Consider the following 26,198-nt stretch of genomic DNA (forward strand, 5'->3'; position numbering starts at 1 on the left):
TAGACTCTAGAATAAGAAATTAACTTGGATATTCATTATACTTTACCTGCTTTGTCTCATGATATTTCCATAGGTAGCCTTGATAAGAATATAATGGATATCATATAGTACATCCAAGAAGTCTTCACGGGTCACAGTTCTACTGATTCGAGGATCATCACCATAATATTTCCATTTTTTCTGTTAACAAGAAAAGAAACCACTTTGCCGAAACCGAGTGCAAATCCATTGGCATCCTGGCACCCAACAAGTAACCACCTTACCTCTGTCATTTCAATTTCATGTCTTGTCAACTGGCCAATTAGAGGAGCAGCCATATGCCTGATGATAATTCTCACATGACTAGGAGTCCCACCTCGAATGATAACTTGTGGGTTATATGTAGAGAAACCTGTCTCTTCCCGAGCCTCAAAATAGATTGTGTACTTGAGTTTGCCCCCATAGGCCATCAACTGATAAAACAGAATGAGGAACGATGAGTTAGATAAATCTCCAAATAGCATTATTCTAAAAACATTTTATTTTGTTCTCCTGTGACTTCAAAGTTCTTGTCCTTACTTTCTTTCCTTCAAATTGTTCTGGAAGTTTCCAATAAAAAGGTTCCAAATGAAGATCTTGTCTCACCAGATCCATGTGTGCAACAATCTCTGGATGTTGAAAAATGATGCCTCTGGTAGTTGTGTGCTGCAGCGCCTCATCCACCAGGGGCAGAATGGTCTGCTCAGGCTTCAGAGTCACCTGCATGGGATCAAAACACAGCAGGGGGCTGAGTTTAAGTCTTTGGAGGCCTCCTTTAAACTTAACCTCCAAAACTTACAAGCAGCTCATGCAACTCAATATCAGAAAAACAAACAACCCAATCCAAAAATGGGCAGAAGACCTAAAGAGACATTTCTGCAAAGAAGACACACAGCTTGCCAACAAACACATGAAAGAATGCTCAACATCACTAATCATTAGAGAAATGCAAATCAAAACTACAATGAGATACTACCTCACACCAGTCAGAATGGCCATCATCAAAAAATCTACAAACAATAAATGCTGGAGAGGGTGTGGAGAAAAGGGAACCCTCTTGCACTGTTGCTGGGAATGTAAATTGATACAGCCACTATGGAGAACAGTATGGAGGTTCCTTAAAAAACTAAAAATAGAATTACCGTATGACCCATCAATCCCACTACTGGGCATATACCCTGAAAAAACCATAATTCAAAGAGTCATGGACCACAATGTTCATTGAGGCTTTATTTACAATAGGCAGGACATGGAAGCAACCTAGGTGTCCATCGACAGATGAATGGATAAAGAAGATGTGGCACATATATACAATGGAATATTACTCAGTCATAGAAAGAAATGAAATTGAGTTATTTGTAGTGACGTGGATGGATCAAGAGTCTGTCACACAGAGTGAAGTAAGTCAGAAAGAGAAAAACAAATACCATATGCTAACACATATATATGGAATCTAAAAAAAAAAAAAGTGGTTCTGAAGAACCTAGGGGCAGGACAGGAATAAAGACGCAGACGTAGAGAATGGACTTGAGGACACAGGGAAGCTGGGACGAAGTGAGAGCGTGGCATGGACTTATATATACTACCAAATGTAAAATAGACAGTGGGAAGCAGCTGCATAGCACAGGGAGATACGCTTGGTGCTCTGTGACCACCTAGAGGGGTGGGATAGGGAGGGTGGGAGGGAGATACAAGAGGGAGGAGATATGGGGATATATGTATATGCATAGCTGATTTACTTTGTTATAAAGCAGAAACTAACACACCATTGTAAAGCAATTATACTCTAATAAAGATGTTAAAAAAAAAAAGAGTGATAGACTGCATGTCTCTCTGCAGCCCCATCCCCTTCTGATGAAGTGTTCTCATGAGAAACAGAACTCGTGCACAATGAACAGGTAGGAGAGGGCATAAACCCTTCTGACTTGTTTGCATAGTGAAATCCACAACATCTGTGAAAACTGGTCTTTTTCACTAACAATAAGTAGAGTTTAAAAGTAGGAAGACTTAAAGGAAAATTAAGGCAAAAATGAACTTTTTTCCACCCTAAAGAGTGATGATTCTCTAAGCCTGGTTGGACTAAATGCACAAGTTCTGGTTTTCATTACTGCATGAACACACATCTATCTTCCCGCTCTGGTGCCCTTGCTCTTCAGAGGGCAGCTTCTTCCCATCCCCAAACATAACATTTCCCTTATAATGTTTTCCTTTTTCACTCGGCATCTATTTCCTCGTCCGCAATAAATGAACTCTTTTAAAGGCAGGATAAAAACGATATTTACTCCAACTGTCTAATGGCACACGGCCCCTCTACCCGTCTAAACGTGCGCAGGGGAAAAGGTTACTTAAATGTTTTGCCATTTCCTCCTACCCCTCAGTGCCTGGCTAAAAGACGCCAGCAGGAACTAACATTATACCATTACATGGCTCAGCAGTTCCTTACTCACCCACGTATGGATCAGTCCTTTTGCTTCAGAGCACTGAGTAGTGGCGCCGAAGCAATAGCAGCTGCTGCAGCCAAGTGGGTTCCTGGCCTCAAGTCCGAATTTGCCAAGCCGGCACCTGTCACAGCGGACGCCTTCCACATTCACCTGAAGAAAGATGAGAGATCCCCAGAGTCCATACGGTGATATGGTGAGAGAAATAAACTCAAGAATGAATAACAGGAGCACATTTTAAAGACAATGAAACAAAAAATAAAAGAATGCTGAATATCAGACTCACGTCCGAAATAGCATATGCAGTTAATCTCTTTGTTAGTGTGGCATGGGTCTAAAAAAATGCTTTATTTATAAAGGCATGCATTACTAAGGATATTGTATATTGTTTTTTAAATTTAGGCAGCACATTTCCCATTATTCCACTGTGAGGAATATGAAAGAGTCATGAGAATTTTGAAAGCAAAATAAAAACATTGATTCCTAGACAGTGGTGTGATGCAAAGCTGTAAAAAACAGGCAATATGTTAAAATATAGATTTATATAATTATTATTGAATACTGTATATACACACATATAGCATGTATTAAGTATAATGTATAATCATAATTATAATATGTAATAATGCAGCATCATACTTTGTGCTTTGTCTAGGACTTTTAATGGCAGAATCTTCCATTTTCCTAAATTCTCAAGACTCTTAACAACCACTCCCTAGATTTCATCTTTCTGTTTCCTCTGACTCTCTTTGCATAGACTTTTTCTTGTAAAGATACTTCTGATACAGTCTTTACTGCATTTATCCTGGGACTGATTTTCCAGAAATATCTAAGGGAGAAAAAAATCCTTCTTAACCTTTTTTTTAAAAAAAATTATTTTATTTTTATTTATTTTTGGCTGCTTTGGGTCTTTGTTGCTGCACGTGGGCTTCCTCTAGTTGCAGCGAGTGGGGGCTACTCTTCGTTGCAGTGCGCGGGCTTCTCATTGTGGTGGCTTCTCTTGTTGCAGAGCATGGGCTCTAGGCTTATGGGCTTCAGTAGTTGTGGCTCATGGGCTCTAGAGTGCAGGCTCAGTAGTTGTGGCTTGCGGGCTCTATAGCACAGGCTCAGCAGTTGTGGCACACGGGCTTAGTTGCTCTGCGGCATGTGGGATCTTCCCAAACCAGGGCTCGAACCCACGTCCCCTGTGTTGGCAGGCGGATTCTTAACCGCTGCACCACCAGGGAAGCCCTTCTTACCCTTTTTAATTGGCTGTTTTCCTATGTCATTTAACAATATTAATGAGGACTGAAATTTGCATATAGTCACTGTTTGTAATGTCACTGCTTATACGTGATGAAGTTTTACTGAACTTTCACAGCAGTAAATCTATTTTTCAGTGTACAGTGATTGCGGATTAATTTGAGGAGAAAATTTTTTTTAAATCAACCTTATCATTTAGCTGTGATTTTCTCTGATGATGCTTAAGAGAACTTTTTTTTCTCTCCCACATTATTCTTGTTGAAGCAAAGTGAATATGTAAAGACAAACTGAACTTTACTGTTGAAAATATATCATTTATATGAGCTAGAAAAATATGTTGGGTTTTGGTTGAAAATCAGTTCTTAAAAATCAGTGCTAGGGCTTCCCTGGTGGCGCAGTGGTTGAGAGTCCGCCTGCTGATGCAGGGGACACGGGTTCGTGCCCCGGTCCGGGAAGATCCCACATGCCGCAGAGCGGCTGGGCCCGTGAGCCATGGCCGCTGAGGCTGTGTGTCCGGAGCCTGTGCTCCACAATGGGAGAGGCCACAACAGTGAGAGGCCCGCGTACTGCAAAAAAAAAAAAAAAAAAAAAATCAGTGCTTATCTGTATGCTAGAATAAAACTGTGTCTGGCAATGAATTTTCATTTGTCTGTCTGTTTGGCCTAATGATGCAGGAATAAATAACTGAATGAAGTTAAAGCTGAGCAATGGAAATAGAACTGAGTAAGGTTTTTCCTTACTGAATTTCGGCAGCACTTACCTTACAAGTACACTGCCCAGTCTTATCAGTACAGGAGCATTTTTTAGTCTCTAAATCACAGGTTGAGTCATCAGTCCCTGGCAGGAAGCAGTCACAGGGATTGCAGTGAGGGTAGCTCCAGTGGCCTCGATTGCACTCTGTACATTTTGCACCAGAGAATTTGGGACGACAGTTGCATTGCCCCGTGTTTATATTGCATTGGAAATCCAAGGATCCCACTGAGCTGCAGTTGCAAGGCTATGGAGGAGATAAAAACAGCAATGATTAACATCATTTCATGGGCAATATCTTTAAATTTTAATTCTAATGTTTCTATGCTTCCATTAAGCACATATTAATCATGTGTCTGTTACATGCTTTGTACTGTTCTAGTTCAGTCGCTTGGGAAACATCAGTGAACATAATGTGAAAATTGCTTCCTGCATTTACTAAAATATATGAGTGTCCAGAAACCATAAAGCTATTGAATAAGAAAGAAACTGTGTTTTCTTTGTCTTTGTGGTGAGCAGGAGGTAGGTATAGGTTTTCTTCAAATACTTCTTCAAAGATTGAACTTTAGACAAAGCCATTTTACCTTATCATTTCATTTTTACAGCATTTATTGTATAGAGACATACCTTACAATCTAATGTACATAAATATAAGTAAATACATAAATATAACACAGGGGAATAAGCATGATATAATAGGGAAAATGTAAAATGCTATGAGAACGTATAAAAAGCACCAAACCAGATGTGGGGAAGCCAGGGAGAATTTAGAGGAGAAGTGATATCTAGGATGTTGTGTTTTAGAGTTAGGTTTGCAGAAAAGCCCAATCTGAGGTGCTTTGCTGGTAACCTTTTTTCTTCTTCCTAGATATGCATAGGATTTTCTCTTTACATATGTAATTTGAAATTTTGCTAGAATTTTTTTTTTTAATGCTCATTCCAAACCTTTTATTTTAAACACTAAAAAAAAAAGGTAGGGGCTTCCCTGGTGGCACAGTGGTTGAGAGTCTGCCTGCTGATGCAGGGGACACGGGTTCCTGTCCCGGTCCGGGAGGATCCCACATGCCGTGGAGCGGCTGGGCCCGTGAGCCATGGCCGCTGAGCCTGCGCATCCGGAGCCTGTGCTCTGCAACGGGAGAGGCCACAACAGTGAGAGGCCCGCATACCGCAAAAAAAAAAAAAAAAAAAGTTTAAGCAATTAAAAAGTGATGAGACCATTAAAAAATTCCTATTGCTAGGGTGATGAGAGGCCCTTGGAAAATTTTAAACTATACAAACAAATAAGACTGGATTAAACCCATTCCAGAGTATTGAAGCTATTAAGATTATTAGGCTGTGAAATATGCTGCCAAGGAAGTGCCAGATCCACCACCTCCTGAGATACTTAAAACTCAACTAACAAAACAGTACAAAATGTATTTCTGGGAAAAGGAAACTAGCACAGAAGGGGATCAAGCTACTAATTAATCTTTTTGTTTTCCTTCTGATATTCATGTTTAAGCAGCTACTTTTTTTTTTTTTAAGAGGGAGGAGATATGGGGTTATATGTATACATATAGCTGATTCACTTTTTTATAAAGCAGAAACTAATACACCATTGTAAAGCAATTATATTCCAAAAAAGATGTTAAAAAATATTAAAAACATAAAAAATTTAAAAAATAAAATAAAATGATGCCAAGTTTTGCTAGAATTTTTAAAAGCTTGAGTCTTTTTAAAAATTAATTTACTGGAACATGGTGAGTTCTTTCAGTTTGAGAATAAAATTGCTCTTTAATTCAGTGCTATTTCTTCAAATTTGTTTTTGATTTTTACTTCTGTTCTAATTTATCAATATTCTTCTTCAGGATCACTTATAATTCTTTAAGTACATCATTTTTATCTGTCTGCCAAATCAATAATATACTACTGTTTTCTGTAGTCGTTTCCCTATTTGCCTCTCAAATTTGTTCTCCATTTTGTCCTTTCCATTCTACACCATGAAAATTCTGTTGTATGTATATACCACCAATACTTATTTTAATTACACTGCTGCATTTTTAGCTTCTTTTCAATAATTTCTTTATCTCACCTCATCAGCAATCTTCAATTGCTGCTCATCCACATGTCTCTTCGTCTCCTATTGCTTAAGGCTCTCTGTTTCTGATTTACAGCTCATAGTTCCTTGCATTTTAATTAAAATTCAAGTGGATTTCTAAATGTAATTTAAGGTCTTGGAATACATCATTTTCATAGATCAGCTGTGCCAGTGATTACTCTGCTGCCTCTGAGCTCTAAACTCACTCCTCCTTGCCCTGCTTTGTGATATTGCAGTTAGACCCTGTGGACACCTCTCCCTGGCCAGGTAGCAGAACATTAGGCTTATTCATTAGAAGGCCATAGTGATGGAAAGACATTTCTGTTCTGGGTTCTGGGTCTTCATTACTACTGCCATCATTATTATTTAATTATTTAGCATGGGAGCCCAGAGGCCCAGAAAGAATTCTAGCTATGCCATCAGGCCACTCTCCCCTAGGCTGCTTAGGTCTGCACACAAGCTCTGTCCACAACGGGCTGCTTCTAAGTAGCTCCAGCATACCCATAACCTCCAGCAATGATGGGTAGCATCTATAGACCAACACTTGCCCACAAACTCTGGCAAGTTTTGTGTATTATTATTATTGTTTGTGTTTTACCACCAGCAGGCTATGCATTCCTGTAGTAGCCACATTCTTTTCAACTATGTCTGAACCTAAGCCTTGTTGGGAGTGGGGGGCAGGGGGATGCCTTCCCCTAGCCCTTGGTTCCTTTATTGTCCACCACCCCTCACCCTGGAAGTAGTAGCTACTCTTTTGTACCTACTACTTCAGGACATTTTATATCCCTCTTTTATCCTTTTTACCGGTTAACAATTCTTTATATTCTACTTTCCCTGTTTAAACAGCTAGTGTGGTTTCTGTCCCCCAAGTGAGTACCACCTGTCTCTGTGTCTGCGTTTGCCACCACACAGGCTTTGTACTTAGTCTATGACCTCTTTTTGGTGACTTTCTATTAATTATCCTTCTCAGATCTACAGCTCTGTGGCATACTCAAATGCATAACAACTTGCCAAATTTCCAAATCCAAGTCTGGCTGGATCTCACTTTGCATTTCTCACATTTTCATTGCTCAGCTTAATTCTTATACCCACTACTACTAGGGCTATTCCTGCTTCTGCTCCTGCCAGCAGTTTACTTATGGGACAACACTTTCCAGGCTGTGATGTACAATCACCAGCTTTCCACCTATTATCTCTTCCCTGTCGAAATGTTTGGTGAAATATTTTCCCAGATTCTGATATTAAAATATCACCTGGCCTTATTTTTGGTGTCTTTCTGGTTCAGTATTTTCCTGTCTTCACTGCTATCCAGTAAAAAGGCCTGCAGTAGGGGATGCTCCTAAAAGGTATTTTAAACTCAAAGATCTAAAATGTGATTACGTATTATACTACAAACATGGCTATAGTTTCCAAAGCATAGAACAAACAACCGCCATCCCCCCAAGTAACTCGTTCTTATAGAACATCAGATGTAGAATGAGAATTCAAAATAAGGATGACTGGGCTTCCCTGGTGGCGCAGTGGTTGGGAGTCCGCCTGCTCATGCAGGGGACACGGGTTTGTGCCCCGGTCCGGGAAGATCCCACATGCCGCGGAGCAGCTGGGCCCGTGAGCCATGGCCGCTGAGCCTGCGCGTCCAGAGCCTGTGCTCCGCAACAGGAGAGGCCACGACAGTGAGAGGCCCGTGTACCGCAAAAAAACAAAACAAAACAAAATAAGGATGACTGACTTATTCCTTTCAATAACTTTTCCTTGACTCATTTAAACAAAACTGACCATAATCAGAAAGAGAAAATTATATGCTATGGAAACTATAATCATGCAATAACTTTAAAAATTGTTTTATGAGATAGAGATACTTAACTAAAATAGATGTCTTAGACTTTATTAACTAAAATAACTGTCTTTAGACTTTAACTAAAATATGAAATGTCTGCTACAAATTTATTATTATAAAATGAAAGCATTAATACTTAAAGACTAGTCAACAGTACAGACAGACATTGGGACCTTTCCAAATCAGGGAGTTTATTCAGGAAGTTATAGTAGAGAATAAAAGAGACCATTAACCGTATGTTTAGACAGTACTATAGCCAACATGAAATGTAAATCATAATTAGATGTAATGTTTGTTTAGCAATAGAAGATTTATGCACTATTCCCCTGCTAGTGAAAGATGGCAGGCTTTGTATTCTAGTTCAATAAAAGCTCAGATGATGTGTGTGCTCACACCTCAGCACAGAGAAATTATCCATGACACAAAGGAATGAAAGCTATAAATCTCAAATCACTGTTCATTTAGATTATAATCATCCAAGATTTTTAAATAGTAGGATACATGCTTATAAATATTTGTGAGGGCTGTATGAATTTTTTTGTAATTATTCATAATTATGAAGTGTCTAGCTATTCAGAAATTTAGATTTTTAACAGTGGTTCAAAGTAATCAAAATATTTCGATCGACTTCAGTCAACATAATGTTTATTCAATGATCAGTAAATATAATGGAATCAAACATACAAATGCTTAAAAATAACTTGGTCTACATTCTATCCTGATTTACATCCTGAACATTAAGCATCAGCTTCAATTTCAGGAGTTCCATTAGAGTTTGGCCACATCATAGGATTTTGTAGATAACATGGAACCCTCTTAAGTTTATGTACAACTTATTCATGAGTCAAGCGATAGGGCAGATGCTTGGATTTGAGGTTGAAAATGCAAAATGTCAGTCATAGAAACTTAAAATGTTGTTCATACTCATCAAAAATCTTTGGAACTCTTGAGAAATTTTTGTTTTGTTTCCAAAAATGTAGCTCTATGGACCTTCAAACTTAATATTGCTATTGGCAATAGAAAAATGAGCATCCTGTCCAGTTTTTAATTTAATCACATGTCTAACTGAAGTCATGTATCTGCACTTCCTTGAACAGTCACCAATACTCTTGTTTTCCTCTAGATCAGTGTATCTAGACAAATGTATTCAGATATTTTATCATATATGTAAGAATGGTTACAGAGTCTACATGTGTGCTGACTCAGTAGAAAGTAATAGTTTACATCTCTATAGGGTACTACCATGGAGTCAAACAGGCCACACTTGGTCATTATGTTCCAGTATTTCTCAGTCCAATCTGATCAACTGGAATGGCTCTCACTAACATCAAAAATGCCCTTATTTATTGCTCTTAAATTTAATGGACACAGTTCAGCCCTAATCTTACTTGACCTTTGTGTTGCACTAGGCACTAAAGAATATTCCTTCTTTTTAAACAGTCTTAGTTTTTAGAGCACTTACTGGTTTATCTCCTCTCTTTTAATCTGTTAAACTATAAAACTAAAAACAAAACACATACAGAAATAAAAACCAAGAAATAACTGTTTTCAAACATTGGATAACAGGAAGCGAAGGACTGTGATTTTTGAGAGAAGAAAAACAAATGAGTTAGAACATAAAGGCAGTCTAGTCTGCAACCCAAAGAGGGGAAACCCAAATAAAGCCCAAAACTATAGCTGAATTGAGAAACAGCGTAGAGTTTGGAGAAGCTGAGGCAATTAGAATTTATGGAAGACAAGTAGAATATGTGTCCCAAAAGAAGGAAGTTAGAAAATTCCAGAGATATGCAGAAGGGTTCCCTTGAGTCGCTGGCTAAGTACTGATCTGTGCATGCATGGAATGAAATTCTACATGGTTGGAGAAAAAATAATTGGAAAGCCTGAGGCTGAAAAATTCCTAGGGTCCACAGAAAGCTTGGAATAATTCATATTCCCAATAGCCAGAGTGAACAGATAGTAATGCACTGGGTAGTGTTCTCAATGTATTTAGCACCTTAGTAGTAGGGCTAAGTGATTCCTAGATTAAAGGCTGCTCTGGACCTTTCCTAATAAAATTTAAAAGCAAGCATCAAAAGGATTCAAGTGATCGGTGAGTAACTAACCTGATAGCCAGGATAAAGTTCAACTCTCTTTAAAGGAATACAACAAAATCTAATGTGCAACAATGAAAAAATGTACAACATCTGGCATCCAAATAAAAATCACCAGTCATGCAAAGAAGCAGGAAAACATAGTTCATAACCAGGAAAAAAAATCAACCAGTAAGCATGATCTTGAAATAAAACAAATGATGGAATTAGCAAAAACTACCTTACAAAAACCAATATTTATAAATATTATAAATAAATATTCTCAAGGATAAATGAAAAATGTGAATATAAGGAGGAGAGAAATGAAAGATATAAAAAGATACAAAAGGAAATTTAAAGATGAAAGATACATATTTGAAATGAAACAAGACTAGCAACTGGATTAACAACAGATTAGATACTACAGAAGAAAAAAAAATCAGTGAATTTGAACACCTAACAATAGATACTAACAAAAATGAAGAATATAGAAAAAAGAAGAATGAAAGAATAAACAGAATTTCAGTGAGCTGTGGGAAAATATCACGTGGTCCAACACATACATAATGAGTTCCAGAAGGAGACAATGAGGATGAAAAACAAACAAACAAAATTTTAAAGATATAATGGCTGGAAAATTTACAACTTTGATGAAGTCTGCAATCCCACAGATTCAAGTCCAACTAACCTCCTGAGAAATGAATATAAAGTGACTACAAAAAGACAACATAATCAAATTGCCGAAAAACAGGATTTAGGATTATATACTCAGAAACAATAACTTTGAAAAATGAAGGAAAAGTAGAGACTTCTTGGTAACAAAAATTGAAAGAATCATTGTCAGCAGACCTGAAATACTAGAAATAATAATAATAATAGAAATTTGGATGTATCCAAAGGAATAAAGAGCACTGGAATTGATATTTATATAGAAAAACAGAAAATAAGTTTTTTCTCATTTTGAAAAAATAATTGATTATTTAAATCAAAATCATAAGATTATATTGTGGGATATATAATATATAGAAGTAAAATATATGACAACAATAGCATAAAGATAAGAAAGAAAATTAGAGGTTTACCCTTGCAAGTTTCTTATGTTAAATGTAAAGTGTTAAAACATTATTTTAAGGTACATTATGAAAAGTTAAAGATGTATATCCCTAGACAAAGACAAAAATATAAAATAAATAAGTAGAGCTAAGAAGTCAAAGTGAATATAAAACGTAATTATAAAAAATTACTCAGTCCAAAGTGAGGTAGAAAAAGAAGAAAAATGAAGGTAAGAGCAGATAGGGCAAATATAAAGCAAATAGCAAAATGTAGACTTAACCCATTCAGACTGATAATTGCATTAAGTGGAAATGATTTAAATACTTGAATTAAGAGGCGGAAGCATTAAGATAAACATTAAACTATTTTTAAAAAGAGATGGAATAAATGATAATGTTTAAAAATGTATACAACCACAAAAACACCAATCAGAAGAAAGACAGAATAGCTATATGAATATGATAAAAAGTACACTTCAGAACAAGGAACATTATCATGGATAAACAGGGATGCTTCATAATGATAAAGGCATCAACTTTTCAAAAAGATAGATTCATCTTAAATGAGCATACACCTAATATCACTGCTACAAAATACATGAATCAAAACCCGAGAGAACTGAAAGAAGAAATAGATCACAGGTATAGCTCAACATCCTCAGGTATTGAGGAAACATGCAGACATAAAAATCATTAAAGATAATTGACTTTTATAGAAGATTTTATCCAACGGTGCCAGAACATAACACACCTTGTTTTCAAGGACACATGTTAATCAAAATGGATACGATTCTGAGACAAAAAACAAATCTCTATATATTCAAAAGGACTAAAAAATACAAATTACGTTTTCAGACCAATACAGAACTAGATGACAATAACAGAAAGAGATCTTGAAAACTCCCAAATATTTGCAAATTAAAGAACATACTTTTAAATAATCATTGGATTAAAAATAAAATAAGTAAGAATATTTTAAACAATGAAAATTGAGACACAACATATCAAAATGTATGGGATACAATTAAAGTAGTGCCTGGAAGGAAATTTATAATATGAATTGCTTATATTAGTAAAGAAGAAAGATCTCAAGTCAATAATCTAAGTTTTCACCTTAAGAAACATGAAACGCAAGGGCAAATTAACTTCAAAGTAAGAAAAAAAAAGGGATGTTAAAATAAACCTTTGAAAACATTCCTCCATTCAGTTCATTTAATATGTTATCAAATTTATTGTTTTAAGTTGTTCAGATTATTCCCATATTATTCTTTTAATGTCTATAGGATCTATAGTTATGTCCCCTTCTTTATTCATCATTTTATTTGTTTCTTCTCTCTTTTTTTCTTGATCAATCTTCTTAGAGTATTGTCAACTTTATTAAACTTTCCAAAGAATCAGTTTTGGGCTTCACTGACTTTTTTCTAGAGTATTTTTATTTTCTTTTTCATTGATTATGTAAACGCTTCAGAAATTATGTGATGGGAATACTTCCCAATCTATTTCATGAGGCTAGCAGTACCCCAATACCAAAACTGGAAAACAACACTACGAAAAATATAAACCAATATTCCTTATGAATGTAGATCCAAAAACCATTTACAAAATGCTAGCAAACATAACCTAAAATAATTCTAAAAGAATAATTCCCCATGATCAAGCAGGGTTTATCTGAGGATTACAAAGTTGGATCAACATTTGAAAATCAATCAATATGATTCACCATATTAAGAGCTTAAAAAGAAAAATCATATGATCATCTCAATAGCTGCAGAAATTCATTTGACAAAATTGAACACACATTCTTGATAAAAGTTCTTAGCAACCTAGGAACATGAGAGACATCCTAAAACTGATAAGGAGCATCTGTAAGTAAAATATAGCTAACATCATTCTTAATTATGTTTTAATTATAAAAGACTGAATGCTTTCTACTTAACAGAAGGAATGAGGCAAAGATGTTTGCTCCAACTTATTCTAGTCAACAATTTACTGCAGTAGGTCAAGAAGATGAAATAAAACTTATATGGATTGGAGAGGAAGAAGTAAAATTCAATTTACAGATGACACTATTGTCTAGATAAAAAATCCTAATGAATCTACCAAAAAGCAAGTAAAACTAATAAGCTTAGGAAGATTGCAGTATAGAAGGTTAATGTATAAAAATAATTGTATTTTTCTGTTCTAGTAACAAACAATTGGAAACTGAAATGGAACAAATAATAGCATTTGCATCAAAAATATGAAATACAACAGTAAATTTAATAATGCACATGCAAGTCTTGCACACCAAAACCTATAAAACATTGTTGAGGAAAATGATAAAGACTTAACTAAATGGAAAGTTATGCCATGTTCATACACTGGAAGATCTGATGTTCTTAAAATGTCAATTTTTCCCAAATTGACCTGTAGATTTAACATAATCCCAATGAAATCTTAGCAGGCTTTTTAGAAAGAAATTGGCAAGCTGAGTTGTCAATTTATACGGAAATGCAAAGGATTCAATGTAACCAAATGGTATGGGAAATGATGAACAAGGTTGGAGAGCTTATACCACCTAATTTCATTCCTTGCTAGAAAGCTACAGTGATCAAGACAGTGTGCTGTCAGCATAAGGATAGACATAAATCAATGAAACAGAATAGAGTCCAGAAATGTGTGAACGCATATATGGTCAGTTTATTTTGACAAAGGAATCAAAGTAATTCAGTGGGGAAAATAAGATAGCCTTTTCAACAATTGGTGTTGGAAAAATTGGACATCCAGAAAAAAAGTGAATTTTGACCTTTACTTTACACCGTATATAAAAATTAATATTGAAAATTGAACATGGACCCAAATTTAAGACATAAAACTGTAAAACTTCTTGACGAAAACACAGGAGAGATACTTTAGACCTTTAAGAAATATAAATTGACTTCCTAGATGGACCATAAAAAGCATGAACCATGAAAGAAAAAGATAATAAACTAATTTTTATAAAAATTAAAGATACTTAGAGGAATTGAAAAGCAAGTCATATACTAGGAGAAAACAGTTGCAGAACTAGATGTATTAAAGAGCTAGTATCCTGAATATATAAAGAACTCTTTCAACTTATTACTAAGTAAACAAACAACCCTAAATAAAAATAGGCAAAAGATTTAAATAGGCATCCAGAAGATATATACCTGACAAAAAACCAAAATTATTCCTAATATCATTGGACAAAAAAGAAAAGAAATGCAAATATATGAATACACACCCAATTGAATGCTTAAAATAAAAAAAAAGACTTAGAATCTTGAGTACGGGCAGGGATGTGGAGCATTCTTGTGAAGAGGAATGAAAATGTGTCTACACACTTGCTTTTGACATTTATACACTAATGGTCACAGCAAAATTATTCATAATAGGACCAAACTGGAAATGACCCAAGTCATGGCATATCATACAATGAAAAATTATTAAACAAGAAAAAAGAACTACTGATTAAATATAACAGATGGATGAATTACAAAAGCATTATACTAAGTAGAGAAGCCAAACTAAAAATAATCCCCCAAAACAAACAAAAAAACCCTCCAAACAACAACATGGAATATGACTATATTTATGTGCGTTTGTAGAAATGGCAAAACTACAGTGATAGAATGAAAAGAGTAGTTTCCTGGTGCTGACTGGGGGCAGGGGGCAGGGGAAGTAGACTGCAATGGAGCACAGGGGTTGGTTATACAACTGTAATCGTTGATCAAAACTCATCACTTTAAATAGGTGAATTGTATTTTATTTAATTAAAGTCTCACAAAAAGCTGACAAAAAACCCCGAACTCATCACTTTTCCTTTTTGAACTTGCATCTCCTCCTATAATCCCTCTAGCAGTAAATGATACGATCACCTGTTGCAAAGCAAAACCTGGCAGGCATCCCTATGCCTTCTCTTTCTTACCCCCTAAATACATGAGTTCAGCAGGCCATATCAGTCTAGGAGTTCTATAACTTAGCTTGCCACCTAAATGTTAGTGGATAATTGGCTGGGGCCAAAACCTCTGTCAACTCTCACCAACGTTTCTGCAAAGGCCTTACAAGCAACCTTCTACCCTGAGGCTGTATAGATTTCTCTAAATCCGAGTCTGGTCATATCACTTTCTATGGTCCACTCATGAAAAAAAAAAAGGGTAGTTTTCTAAGCTAAAGGTTGTTTATATGACTCTTCAGAATCCTCTCACCTACTTCCTGAAAACTGACACCTAGGTATAAGTTGGGAGAAATTCTTTTAATTCATTCTTAATTTCCTTGTACTTTGCAGATATATTCATTGTGTGTAGGTATGAAGTTATAGATGTTTCCGGTTTTATTTTAGAATTTTTGGTTCTTTTTCCTCCTTTTTTTTTGTAAGTATCATGGATGAAGCTACATAAATGTATATTTACTTTATCATCTTTCCCACAAGTAAAATGTAAGATACTGATCAATACCTGCAAGCATGCTATAGTGATAGTTCTGTATTGTTTTGTAATATAATATTGACTTTTGAAATGCCAGACTACTGAGGTCTACCAAAATAGAAATCCTTAAAAGACATTATGAGATGAAATAAAACAATTCACTCACCTTACAACCAGTGGTAATGCTGTGGCCCCAGGTATTAGGTACACATTTAGAACATTTCTCTCCAATGGTATTGGGTGGGCAAATGCATCGACCAGTCTTTGGGTCACAATTACTACCCAGATGGGAACAGTCACAAGCTTCACAGGTGAAAGGATAAAAAAGAAAAAAATAATTTGATATAAAGTGTTTGTGTTGGTTTTTTTGCGATTTGTGTCATCTTATTTGGTTAAAGATCCTTGAAAATGACTCACCTCATTCATCTTTTATATTATAGTACCGTGTATTTCAGAGGCGTTGTTCAATAAATATACTGAATTTCATTTAATAATTTTAAAGGGTAAAACATTTTTGCTTTTCGATTAAGGAGAAAAAGAACTGATGTATCAGATTCCCTGTTAACTGTATTCCCTTATATCTAGATACTATCAAGGTTACAATTCTGTTTCTATATTTATTTTAAGCTCATAACTAATGTTTCTGTGCTGTATAGATTAATATTTCCTTCCTGTTGATGACTCAGATTTGCAATAAAAACAATAAGCTTACTTAATAAGTTTCCTAAATTCAGTATATCGTACATTTAATTAAAATGACATCATGATATTTCAGTTGTGCAAATATTTTTTAAATAGTTGAACTACAGAAATATATTTACATATAAAAATATTTTTTGAGTTTCATTTACCACCTGCATTATTTCTTTTCAATGGATTTTTCATTTTCCTAGCTATGACACTATATATGAAGAGTGCAAACATCCCTATCTATTGCACTTTCTCAAAGAATGCAAAAATAAGATCTGACGGAAAAAAAAAAGATTTGAGAAGATCTTCAAAGCCATTCAAGACAAGGAGTGCATGTCACTTATTAGCTATAGTTGACTCAGTTGCTGAGTATACCTTAGTGCAGCATTTCAAATCAAAAAAGTGAAAGAGAAAAATACCATCAAATACTCAGATTCAAATAGAAGACTAATGTTACGAGAAATCTTTAATTAGTTATATGATGATGAAATCTTTTAAAAAATACATTTAGTTTATTTGATTAAGTTCACTTTTCAAGGGATCACAACTATCATTGCTCACAGCATTCTGTCCCGCTGTGAAAAATGTGTAGCACGATGCTTGACATAAATGTTAGCTGTTGTTTTTATTATTGCTGTTGTTGCTAATTTTAAGCCAAAGGATTTATTTTATATATACCCTTTATTAAGAAGAAAAATATTTTCACATTATGCTTAAACTTATGTGCTAAAGAATGTCTTGGGACAGTTACAATCTACTTGCAAGTAGAAATTCTCTAAGTAGTTCTTCAATGGAAGCACAACACTGAATAGGAAGACTTGAGTAATTAGCTAGTTTTCCCTACCAAAACAGAATGTTTATCACAATTGATAATACTAATAAACAAAAATGATGATGATGATGAACACTTACATAACACTTTTAGTGCCAGGCATTTCTCTGAATCTTTTATAGCCATTAACTCAACTATTTCTTACAAAACCCCAGTGAGGTAGATACTATTATTTTCCTGACTTAATAGATGAATTTTGCAGAGGGACAGTGAGGCCAGGTCACTCAGTCAAGGTCATATAACTAGTTGCTGGTGGAGTCACTAAACAAATCCAAGCTCTTTGGTGAGAGTCATGCTCTCAACCATAATGCTACCCTGCCTGTCCTGTGCTATATTTTTTTCTGTTCTGCTTCTCCAGGTTCGAATGCTACTAAGTTTGCATTTCTAAAATGTTATCACTGTTTCATAATTTAAAATAATTTTTTTGGTATTTATAATTTCTGGTAGTGGATATATTTGAATGTGTAGTACTTTTTCATCAATTCAGATTCAGTGAAAATGCTAGTGAGAGTTGTGTTTATAAAGAACAGAGTATACTTTAAAATGCAGCTCTATAAATTTTTTAGTATATACAGATATTGCCTTAGAGATCATACATAGATTCTTAGAGGATCTGTAATTATAATATTCAGAATAACTTACAATGGCTGAATTTATGATAAAACCTGTATACATCAGAAGTGGTTGAGAATATCTGAAAGGTATTGGCTTTTAAAAGAACTTTAAATATTCCTGACACTTCTCACATAAATTTGCTACAGTAGTCAATAACAGTATCTTAAAATCTTGCCATGTATTTATTATGGTGCTGTGAGTGTAAGAGTACCATCAATGTTGCATCAGTGAGTTTAGTAAACAAGGGTAATATTCAACCTAGTGACTGTTGGAATAGGGGTCAATTCCAATTTAGTGGCATAAAATTAAGGCAAATGTTCAATCTTTACTTTCATCTGCAGTGTGCTAATTCCTATTTTCTTCATTCAGGATCTGCAGGAAGGCTGTGGCCGGACATAGGAGAACACTGCTTGAGGGAGCCATGGTTAAAAAACCTGGCTTGCAATTTCTCAGGAACTGACAAATATCTAGAGCCAATCTATTTCTCTCTCAGAACATCACAGTTTTCAAGGCACCTGGAAGTAGATGAAAACATTTTTTTTTTTTGTACCAGAGAAAGATATTAACTTCCCTGATCCTTGTTCCAATTTTGCAATAGGAAGAGTAAAAGTTGAACTGTATTAGCCTGCGAGTAATGTTTAAACTAAGGTAACTTTGGCACCAGAAAAACTGAACATCTGACTTTCAAGCTGCAGTAGCCTTTGAGCGACTGGCTGAATAGAGGTCACAGAAAGGGAGGGAGACAGCAGAACTGGGACCTGCTGATGGATTTTTATTGCAAGCACAGTTATTTATAGGGCAGTGTTTCAAACTGCAATTTATTTCATCTATTTAAAAAATATATATATATGTTAGGTTAAATATTATTTGCATTATATATCAATACTTGCTTGTTGTCAAAGTGTATTTCCCTTAACTTCTGGGAACCTTGTAGAACCAACTGTTACAAATGCTTAAACACCAAAAGCAGATAATGAATGCATGGAGCTTAGTCTCATTTACAGACCTGTGCATCCTCCTTCTTGAAAGTTGAAATAGCCGTGGGCACAGCGATCACATTTCTTTCCTGTTACTCCGGGCTGGCACCAACATTGACCACTCTCTTCACAGTCAAATGATTTAGACCCAAAGGAATTGCAGTTGCAGGGAATACACCCCCTTGCTGATTGGAGGCCAAAGGTTTCAGGCTGGCATAGAAGAGGAAAGAGAAAAATTACATTTAAATCAATTAATTCACAATGGCACAAGATGCACGGTAAGATCAGGTGGGAAAAGAGGAGCCTGGGGTTATCCAGGTTCTTCAGTGATGTTATGACAACTGGGCTGTCATTTAATCTAATGGACCTTTTATATAATGTCCAAGAGAAAAGTTCAATTACTTTGAAATTCTATCAAGATTATTGGAAGAATTAGGGCACTATTATTGTCTGTTATATTTTCACCAGCGTTTCCCTACACCTCTCAAGATTCTAATGGAAATGTGGAAATAAGCGAGGGTGGCATTTCTATTTAATTAAAATTTTTTCTTGTTTCATTCCTAATAATCTGAATTGATTATTTTCAGATCTTATTAAGTCCTTTTACTTGGTAAATATGTTTTCAATATTATTGGCCAGCAGCCTAAAGTTAAAATAAATCTTTTTTTCCCTCTTATATTTGATGTAATTTTTGTCGTATATCCATAAATACTTCTAATCATCACTATAGGGCTCACATTATAAATATAACTCTTAGGTTATGCCTATACTGACAAAATAAGTGGTTTGACTGATATCTCGTTTGTTGGGTTTCATTCTAACGATCAAAACTGATTTGTGAGATCACATATCAAAGCACCAGATTAGGTTGAAAAAGGGAAACTTTCATCCTCTGATGAGTGATTCATATGCATATCTCTTATCTATTTATGACAAATAACCTTCCATGGTCAAGCATTACTAGCTTTGGCTGACTTTCTGGAAATACATGTTATCAGACCTAGAGTGACTATGTTAGAAAATGCTGATGGATTAAAAATCACTCCTACCAGAAAAATGAAAAGCACATATCCTACTTAAAGTATGTCAGGGCTGTCTTTTAAATAGAAGTTTGTCATATTATTATGATATTTTTATCTGGAAACTTAGTCTCAGTAATTACTTCTTTGTAAAACTAATTCCTATTTTGGAAAATTAGACTTAATAATTACTTCTTGGAAAAAATAAATCTTGCTATTTAATGTGAGCCACCCAAAGAGAAATGAAGAAGACTCATTAGGTATTTTTGCCATTCTTGTTAACAATATTAAAAATAAGTCCTAGAAAACAAACTCACACTGAAAATTAGTTTCTTAAAATGACTGCTGCTAAGAATAGTTTTGTTTTTTAAATCTAAAATGGGTTACGTTTGATAATCATTTTAATCTTTATATTTCCTGCTGACTTTATTTTTATTTCTAGTTCTATTTCAGCTTTCACTATATAATTAAAGACGGAAGTGTGCATCACTTCTAACAAATGACCTAACACTTGATTTTGAAGTTAAATTAAGTTATAAGAAAAAATGAAAACATATAGTATTTTTATTCATAAAAAGCAATTCAATGTATCCTTCTAATACGTAATCAGAAATTAAGAAAATGGTTAAAGTACAAGCATGCCCATTACAATATTATTTATCATAGTGAGTAACTGTAGAGGCACTTAAATGTTCAATATTAGAGAAAAAGTTGAATAAATTGTGATACATTCACGTCATGAAATATATGCAATCATTAAAATCCTGTTTTGAAGCAGTTTTAATGATATGAATATATGTAGAATATAGCGTTAAGTAAAATTTTAAAAAGCAGAATACAAAATTATGTACACACTATAATTCTAATTACATATCCGTAAAGATACACATACCATTCAGACACACACTGATAGAAACATATATACATAGAAATAAAAGACTAGAACATTATATATTAAAATTTTAAAAAAAGTTGTACTTCGCATTTGTCCTTATTTCCTAAATTTTCTTTTCTTTTTTTTTTTTTTTCGGTACGCGGGCCTCTCCCGTTGCGGAACACAGGCTCCGGACGCGCAGGCTCAGCGGCCATGGCTCACGGGCCCAGCCGCTCCGCGGCATGTGGGATCCTCCCGGACCGGGGCGCGAACCCGCGTCCCCTGCCTCGGCAGGCGGACTCCCAACCACTGCACCACCAGGGAAGCCCCCTAAATTTTCTTGACTTAGAATGTGAATTGTAGAGATAGTACTTTACATTCATCTTTATTTCCTAAGTTTGCTTTACTTAGCGTATCTATCTTTAATGCATAAATCAATAAAATATTAAATCAACTTTCAAATCATTAGTTATTTTAAAAATTCCAAAGTTGATTATATGAAGAAATATATGAGAAGCAATGTCCCTATCATACTTTTCTAATATTTAACTAATGTAATTTTAAAGCCTAGGTTATACCAAAACAAATACTACAAAATTTCAGTAATAAAATTTTAATAAATTGGTGATCAAAAATTTATTTCACAGACCAGGGAAAACCCTGTAGTAAACAACTTTAAGGAACAAATATCCTTAGTCAGTAATTGAGATTAATGAGGTAAAACATATATGGAAGAAAGTGCCTGCCTAGTCTCAGTGGAGAGTCTGATGAGCTCCCATAAATTATTCTCATTTGGGGTAATAATAAAAACTATCACTTACGTATTGTACTTGCTATGTACCAAGCACTGTTCTAAAGCCCTTTAAAAATATGAATTCATTCAAAATCTCAAGGCAAACCTGGAAGATAGTTATTAGCAATAACTTTTTACAGAGTGGTGAAACTGAGGCATAGAAAGGTCAAGTAATTTGGTTACCAGCTAACCAATTGTGCAGTCAGCCAAATCAACTAGACTGGCTTCAGAGTCTGCGCTCTTAACTCTCACATATACTGCCTCAAAGGAAAAATGGTCTCAGGACAAAACACCACTCCATCATACATCAGTGCTGTAGCATATGTAGGAAAAGGGCATGTATCAGGGTTAAAATTCCGTTAAATTTATATTTTGGAGACATACTGATCATTTATTGTCCTTTTCTTTCACTTTAAATGTATGCATTTATTTCTGAAAAACATAATCTCTTTTAAAGCTTTCTTCATTTAATAACAATAGTAATAATAACAGTAATAATACCTAACATTTACTGAGAACTCTTCAGATGTGTGTCTTATGCACTCTTCTCATGACACCTGGAAACAGCCATGGAGGTGCCTGGATAGATCTCCCTGCAAGAGAGCCTGCAGTGGGAGTGTCGCTGATTGACGAGCCCCAGCTTCCACTCTTGGACCTAGTGGAGGAGCTCACAGCAAGTCACGCTTCTCCAAGTCAATGACTGGTACACTGAAGTACTAGAATCTTCCTGCCCAATCCAAGATTCCTCCAATGGGCAAATTTTGCTGGGGCACTCCCTACTGGCCAGGCTAAGAATTTGAGATTTGGGCAGAATGCACCCAATGAGACTTTCCTACTCAATATTTCCTTCCCTCTCTCCTTTCACATGGTCAGACCCGCATTTCAGTAGAAGGCTCCCTGCATACTGCTCTCTCCTCCATCATCCTTCACTGGAGTTTTCCCCCAGTAAATCTCTTGGCATTTGCTTCTTGGAGGATCTGAGCCAACACAAACCCTATGAAGTAGGTCCTACTATAGATGAAAAAGCTGAATTACAGAAAGATTTAAGAAACTCTTAACAGTAAACTCTTTTACAGTTTACAGGCAGTGTTGGAGTTGGGATTTGATCTGAGGCAGTCTGATATCAAAAGTAGTTTTTTTTTAAATGTCAATAAAGAGCCAAGAAATAAAACCATAAATTTGTTCTGCTTCCTCCCCGCCTTCCTCCTACTCCATCTCCCTTTTCTATCCCCTACCCTTAGTTCTCCTGAGCTCTGATGCTACACTGGCAAGTCCTGTCTCCTGGTACTTTGCAACTTGGCCTTGGACCTATTCTTCCCTCCTTCCTCCTCTCTTCCTTTCTCCCCTCTCCCTTCCTAACTTCCTTCCTCCCAGCATTTGTTTTGTTTTGCCCTGTGAGAAGGGGGACCAAACTTTTGTAGTAGAAGACAGGCTAACTTACTTTGTGTATGTTGTACATTTATAGTGTGTGAAAGTGCGTTTCTTGTGTTTGTTGTATACGTGAACAAAATTGTAAGGTGGAAATGTAACAAGATCATTAACTATGATGAAAGGTCAGCCCAATGTTAGATCAATGGGCTAGATTTTCTTGGCTAGATCTCACTTTCTTTGCTAGATTTCCCTTCATTTATTCATTCGTGTGTTCCCTTCATTTGCTCCAAATGATGCCTGAGGTTCCTTCCCCTTCTAAGATTATAGGTTCCTACTAATAAATTTTTCTTTGTTTTCTACATATCCATGATCAATTGAAACTTTTATGAACGTATGAACTTGAATAGGCTTTAAAAAAGATATTGATTTAAAAAAAAGATATCGATAGCTATTTTTAAAAGGCAAGACTTCAATCAGGAATTGTCTAGTTTTCGCATTTGCAATTTGCACACTTAGCAACCTTTATTTGGTAAAATGGCACCAGAGCAGGTCAGCAGCAGCACATGGAACACAACATGCTGAGGCACGAGCCATGCAGCGCCTCTGAGATTACCGGAGCTGGGGGTCGATAGGCTCCCCGAGGACATCCACTGGAGCTGCTGACACCCCACCTCTGGGGAGACCCCAGCACTGGCTGCGCTCTCTGTGGCTGCTCCTTCTGTCGGTGCACCTGCCTGCTGAGGGTGCACTGTTTCCCTACGAAGCCTGATTTACAGACACATCTTCCTGTGATATCACACTGTGGTGTCACAGAGCCAATGGGATTGCAGCCACAGGACACACAGAATCGCTTCTCTGGGTCCCACCACATAGTGGGCTTTAAAGGCCAACAGAAATATAAAACAAAAACAACAAAAAAAGAGCACATAATATTATTCAAGAGATAGAAGCAAATGATATTTCCAAACTTCCTACAGACGGCCGGTTGACACCTGAGAAATGCTTGGTTCTGCTTAACAGTGTTTATCACCAAAATATTACATATATATGTGAAGGAGACAGTGCAAATCCATGTCCTCTTATGGAGGAATCTCAGGTGCTCACCATACTGAAGGCAGGGCAATACGTGCAGGAACAGAGAGCAACATATTTTGATTTTTGTTTCATTTTAGCAAAATGGTATCTAAAAAAAATATTTTGATTTACTTCTCTACTGAAAACTTTTGTTGAGTAGAGCGCTCACTGGAACTTTTAACTGATGGAACTAGTACAAAGTGTTTGATAAGAGCAAAGGGTGTGACACTTTTTTTTTTTTCCTGCCAAAAACATAAAAGCAAAAGAAAGAATACATGACTCGCCATAGACTGGGATTAAATTTGTATGCTGTTTCAGAAGCATCTGAATTACAGTAAATATTACACAAATTTACTACCAAGGACATATAGGTTGAGGGTCAAATGCTAGTATTTGGTAAATTTTGTTCTATTTTGAAAAAAACATTTCAATGATCACAGTAATTTTGTATGTACAGTGAGATATTCCTGAACTTGTCTTTCAATATGCTCAGGAGTTCATCAGTGAAAGCCAATGAGAAGTTTGAAGGAAGAAGTAATCATGGTCAGCTCCTACTTCTTACCTTACATTCATCACACTGCCGCCCCTGCACGTTAGGTTTGCATTCACACTGTCCCGTCTGGGCATGGCAAACCTCAGAGAAGGAGCCGTTGGCATTACAGAGGCAAGCTGCAAAGAGAAGAGAGACCTGTGATTGGGAAAAATGTTCTAATAGTCTTAATAGGTTTGTTAAATAGTAATATCCCCCAGGTGGTAACACTGGCCACAAAGTTTTAGAATAGAATGTTTTCTGATTGCTAGGGGTTCTGTTAAGCATTATATTATTTGATGTTTACACCCACTTTATAAGCTGTAGAGATATTTATGTAAAGCAACAGCACAGTTCCTGGCACATTCATATGCTGTGAAAATACTAATGTCACCATTAGTATTCAAATTCTGAGAATGAAGACACTGAATTTCCACGTAGCCATAACTCAAACAAGGCCACATGATTAGTAGGTGATATAGTTGACTTCAGGTAAAAGGTTCTTTCCACCCGTCCTCCAGCTGTTTTGCTTCTTCACAGATACACTGGGGTAGCACCTAAAATATAGTCTCAATATAAGTAATGCATACTGACTCTAGAGCTGAAATAATTTTGAGAAGTTATCAAAATGAATAGCACCCATGGCATAATATTAATTTTAAAATTAATGAAGCAAAATTAATAAATTTTTTCCAATTTAATGATTATTTACAATACGCCAGTTTTTGTGTTAAGCTCAAAAAATGAGCTTGAGGGGAAATATATACATACCTTTAAGATTAGGAAAGTATGTAAGACCATAGAACCAAGTAGACATTTTTCTAAAGAGGATATCAAAGTGGCCAACAAGCACATGAAAAGATGCTCAACATCACTACTGATCAGGGGAATGCAAATCAAAACCACAATGAGATATCACCTCACACCTGTTAAAATGGCTGCCATCAAGAAGACAAGAGACAACAAGTGGTGGTGGGAATGTGATGAAAAGGGAACGCTTATACACTGTTGGTGGGAGTGTAAACTGGTCCAACCACTATGGAAAACAATATGGATTTTCCTCAAAATGTTAAAAACAGATCCACCATACAATCCAGCAATCCCATTTCTGGATATATACCCAAAATAAATGAAAACAGTGTTTTGAAGAGATATATGCACTCCCATGTTTACTGCAGCATTATTCACAATAGCCAAGATATGGAAACATCCTAACTGCCCATCAGTGGGTGAATGGATAAAAAGATGTGATGTATATACACAATGGAATATTACTCAGCCATGAGGAAGGAGGGAATCCTGCCATTTGGATGGACCTTGAGCACACTATGCTAAGTGAGATAAGTCAGATATAGAAAGACAAGTACTGGGCTTCCCTGGTGGTGCAGTGGTTGAGAATCTGCCTGCTAATGCAGGGGACACAGGTTTGAGCCCTGGTCTGGGAAGATCCCACATGCCGCGGAGCAACTAGGCCCGTGAGGCACAACTACTGAGCCTGTGCATCTGGAGGCTGT

General features: G+C 35.9%; 1 protein-coding gene across 1 annotated transcript in view; it reads right to left on the reverse strand.

The window, feature by feature from the left end:
• The window catches only part of LAMA2 (laminin subunit alpha 2), a 603,102-nt gene that overhangs the window by 186,776 nt on the left and 390,128 nt on the right, over window positions 1-26,198 (reverse strand). The window contains exons 20-27 of the mRNA XM_082855622.1: window positions 24,718-24,824; window positions 19,054-19,234; window positions 16,077-16,213; window positions 4,459-4,695; window positions 2,466-2,609; window positions 559-738; window positions 264-452; window positions 47-180 (exon numbers count right to left, since the gene is read on the reverse strand). Of these exons, the coding sequence (XP_082711748.1) occupies window positions 47-180; window positions 264-452; window positions 559-738; window positions 2,466-2,609; window positions 4,459-4,695; window positions 16,077-16,213; window positions 19,054-19,234; window positions 24,718-24,824 (1,309 nt within the window). The remainder of the gene's footprint in view (window positions 1-46; window positions 181-263; window positions 453-558; window positions 739-2,465; window positions 2,610-4,458; window positions 4,696-16,076; window positions 16,214-19,053; window positions 19,235-24,717; window positions 24,825-26,198) is intronic.

This window comes from Leucopleurus acutus (genome assembly GCF_964270905.1).
Source record: "Leucopleurus acutus genome assembly, chromosome: 15".
In the NCBI taxonomy this organism is placed as follows: domain Eukaryota; kingdom Metazoa; phylum Chordata; class Mammalia; order Artiodactyla; family Delphinidae; genus Leucopleurus; species Leucopleurus acutus.